General features: G+C 40.3%; 1 protein-coding gene across 1 annotated transcript in view; it reads right to left on the bottom strand.

Annotated features, from left to right (window-relative positions):
- The window catches only part of ZNF782 (zinc finger protein 782), a 75630-nt gene that overhangs the window by 41372 nt on the left and 29860 nt on the right, over nt 1-4398 (bottom strand). The window contains exon 7 of the mRNA XM_011976001.1: nt 4322-4398. This exon is cut by the window's right edge and continues 1 nt beyond it. Coding sequence (XP_011831391.1) covers nt 4322-4398 — 77 coding nt within the window. The remainder of the gene's footprint in view (nt 1-4321) is intronic.

Below are 4398 nucleotides of genomic sequence, written 5' to 3'. Positions count from 1 at the left end.
CTGTTTGTTAGTTTTCCTTCTAACAGTCAGGACCCTCAGCTGTAGGTCTGTTGGAGTTTGCTTGAGGTTCACTCCAGACCCTATTTGCCTGGGTATCAGCAGCAGAGGCTGCAGAAGATAGAATATTGCTGAACAGCGTGTGCTGCTGTCTGATTCTTGCTCTGGAAGCTTTGTCTCAGGGGTGTACCCTGCCATGTAAGGTGTGAGGTGTGAGTCTACACCTAGTGGGGGATGTCTCCCAGTTAGGCTACTCAGGGGTCAGGGACCCACTTGAGCAGGCAGTCTGTCTGTTCTCAGATCTCAACCTCTGTGCTGGGAGATCCACTGCTCTCTTCAAAGCTGTCAGACAGGGGCATTTACCTCTGCCAAGGTTTCTGCTGCTTTTTGTTTAGCTATGCCCTGTCCCCAGAGGAGAAGACTATGGAGGCAGGCCGGTTTCCTTGAGCTGTGGTGGGCTCCACCCAATTCGAGCTTCCTGGTGGCTTTTTGTCACCTACTTAAGCCTCAGCGATGGCAGGTGCCCCTCCCCCAGCCTTGCTGCCGCCTTGCAGTTAGATCTCAGACTGCTGTGCTAGCAATGAGGGAGGCTCCGTGGGTGTGGGACCCTCTGGGTCAGGTGTGGGATATAATCTCCTAGTGTGCCGTTTGCTAAGATCCTTGGTAAAGCACAGTATTAGGATGGGAGTTACCTGATTTTCCAGGTGTTGTGTGTCTCAATTTCCTTTGGCTAGGAAAAGGAATTTCCTTCCCCCTTGTGCTTCCCAGGTGAGGCGATGCCTCACCCTGCTTCAGCTCTCGCTGGTTGGGCTGCACCCACAGACCAGCGCCAAGTTTCTGACACGCCCCAGTGAGATGAAGGTACAGACCTCAGTCGAAAATGCAGAAATCACCCATCTTCTGTGTTACTCACGCTGGGAGCTGGAGGCAGGAGCTGTTCCTATTCGGCCATCTTGGGTGCACCCCTATGTGTTTCTCTGGGGTAAATGCCTAGAATGAAAATTGCTAGTTGTAGGTAAGGTACTGTTATCTTTATAAGGAACTACAATATGGATTTGTATTGCTATCACATGAACACACACTTTCTTGCTGACCAAAGCTTTGGACACTGTTTCTAGTATTTATTGGCCAACTATATATCTTCAGTGAAATATCTATTTTAATGTTTTCCTTTTTTTGGTCCATTATAACTGCATTTTCTGTATTATAAACATTGTTTTTTTTTCTTTTAAGAGACAGAGTCTTGCTCGGTTACCCAGGCTGGAGTACAGTGGCATGATCACAACCCACCACAGCCTCAAACTCCTGGGCACAAGCAATCCTCCCACCTCAGCCTCCCAAGTAGTTAGGACTAGGACTACAGGCACATGCCACTATGCTTGGTTAATTTCATTTTTTGTAGAGATAGGATCTCATGTTGTGCAGGGTGGTCTCAAACTCCTGGCTTCAAGCAATCCTCCTGCCTTGGCCTCCCAAAGTGCTGGGATTACACAGGCGAGCCACCATATCCAGTCAGTTTCTTTTGTTTTCTATCATAAATTTTGTACTTTTAGTGATTTTGTTTGGTTCTGTGATTTATTTTGAGTAAGTTTTAAATTATGGTGTAAAGATCAAGTTGCATTTACAATATATAAGTATCATTATTGATACAGTTTGCCTGTGTCTCCACCCAAAACCTCATCTTGAATTTTAATTCCCATAATCCCCACGTGTTATGGGTGGGACCAGCTGGAAGTAAGTGGATCATGGGGGGCAGTTTTCCCCATGCTGTTCTTGCGATAGTGACTGACTCTCATGAGAGCTACTGGTTTTATAGCATCTGGCATTTGCCCTGCTGCACTCACTATGCTGCCCTGTAAAAAAGGTGCCTGCTTCTTTGCCTTCTGCCATGATCTTATGTTTCCTGAGGCCTCCCCAGCAATGCAGAACTGTGCGTCAATTAAACCTCTTTCCTTTACAAATTACCTAGTCTTGGGGTTTCCTTCTTACTAGCGTGAGAATGGAGTAATACAATTATCTCAGCATCATTTTTGAAAACAATGATCATTTTTCCATCAAATTACCCTGAAACATTTGTCAAAAAACAACTGATGACATTCAGTTACAATTCAGAGAAATAGAGAGCAGGCAAGAGCACTGCTCTCTATCCATGAAACAAGAAAACAGCTGGGAAGGCTTTAACTTTTCTTCAATGCACCAGATGTCTGAGGCCACAGAGCAAAAAAGCTATCTGGAAAACTAGGTGGTTGTAGACAGAAACAAAGATCCAAGCAGTTGTTAACTGAGAGAAAGAATGCCAAATGCCATAGAAAGTGACTCCAGCGGGAAAACTAGACAACATGAAGTATCAGGTAGGTAACTGTGGCAGAGAGATAAAAACTATAACAAAATTAAAATGCTAAAAATGAAAAACACAGTACCATAAATAAAGATTGCCTTCCAAGTGTCCATTATTGTACTCAACACTGCTAGGAAAGAATCAGTAATGTTGAAGATAGGTATATATATATATATTTGCTTGTGTATTTGTGTGTGAGAGACACACACAGAAAAGAGAGAGAGAAATTTATTGGTTGACACTGGCTTCTTTGAAAGGAGGCAGTTTAGTAACAATGGCCTTTACTAGACAGACATGCTAGAAGGCAGTAGGAGAAAGGGAATGTGGTATCAGATATTTTCCATAAAAGGTTTGTTATTAATATTCATGTGGCAAATTGTAGCTGATGTCAAAGTAGTTATAAAGCAAGGGGAACACAATTCTCTTATAGCAATGTTGAGGTCTAAGAAACATATAAAACAAACACCTGGTAAGTACCATGCACATATACATACATAAACAATCAATAACTCACAAAACACTCACATATTTGCAACACTGCTTTTCAGTTTATGCAATTTATTTCTTGTTCTTTTTAAGCTTTTTATTATACTGAATGTCTATTAATCAGTTACATTTCATTAAAAGTTTTGATATTATATATGAAACAACAGTTCTGATATAGCAATATCTAGATAAAGGCTATTACTTACCTTCTTAAATTGATAGATTTTCCCCTTGTAACAAGCTCTGATATAAAATATGATCATTTGTTGAAAACTTTACACATTCAAAATTAAATTATCAAATATTTAATGAGATTCTGGGTGTGTGTGTGTGCGTGTCTGTGTGTGTGAAGAATTTCCTACATTTGTTAAAATGTCAGATTTCTGATGATATTACCTGTCCGATGAGGAAGACTTGGGAATAAAAGCCATGGTCATTCAGGATGCTGTCTGAGGTTTGTCGTATGTGACTTTTCTGACATACACTGATTTCAGATGTCCTGAAAAACCATACTCGTGAGTTTTGTTAGGTGAGGGTTGTTGAGTTTCTGTTAGTATCAAGTATACCCAAACCTTTAGAAGTTCAGCAGAGAACACATTTATTTCCTCACTGCAAAAAGTCCAACTGTGTACATGGAGGAGAAAACTCCATGCCACAGGGTCCTTCTCTGACCTTGGTTCCTACCATCTTGTATTTTCTATCATCAGAGCCTGAGTCCCAAGGTTTTCCTCCATTTCATTCTAATGAGGGATAGAAGAAAATATTGAGAATTTTGCTGATGTATTTAAGACCTGTCATTGACCTCCATATTCCACTAGCTAGAGAGTAACAATATGACCCCATTTATATGACAGAGCGGTTGAGAAATTTAGGCCAGGTGTGGCATGAGAGAGAAGTGAAAATGATTACTAGTGAACATTTCAATAGTTATTATGTGACATATAGGGATTACCTCTATGTAAGTTAAAATGAGGGTTGACATGGCAGAAGAATTTCCCACATCCATTAACTTCATTTCTTGTTTAATACACTACAAGGTCTCCATCTTGAATGTATTTTCTGCTGTACTGACTTTTCATTAAAGTTTATCACACACTTATTATATTCTAGCTTTTGTCATTGTGTGATTGATGATGAAAGAGTTTTGATTGTTGGCACAAAGTTTTCACATTTTTATTACTTTCTCAGAGCTCTTCTGCAGCATGAGTTTTCTGAGGAGAGAGTTCACATGAGTATTTTCTATATTCATTATCTTTATAGGGTTTCTTTGCTGGGTGAGTTCTGTAATATCCATGGAAGACTGTGCTCTGGCTGAAAGAATGCCCATATAAAATACATTTCAATAATTCATCTTCTATTCTTTGACATTTGGTGGGGGCCAAAATTGTAGAGGAAATTCCAGTGCTATGTTAACAGTTTTCTCCTGTGTGTTCATTATGTATTGTGAGGTTTGATCTCCAGCTCAGAGTTTTTTCATATTCTTTATATGCATATGTTTAATCCCCTGGGTGGGCTTTCTGATGTTCTCTAAGGCTTGATTTTTGACTGAAAGTTTTTCCACATTTATCACATTTATA

Source organism: Mandrillus leucophaeus, unplaced genomic scaffold (assembly GCF_000951045.1).
Source record: "Mandrillus leucophaeus isolate KB7577 unplaced genomic scaffold, Mleu.le_1.0 Scaffold161, whole genome shotgun sequence".
Lineage (NCBI taxonomy): Eukaryota > Metazoa > Chordata > Mammalia > Primates > Cercopithecidae > Mandrillus > Mandrillus leucophaeus.
Note: the sequence above shows the minus strand (reverse complement) of the source record. Positions and strands in the feature narration are given on the sequence as shown.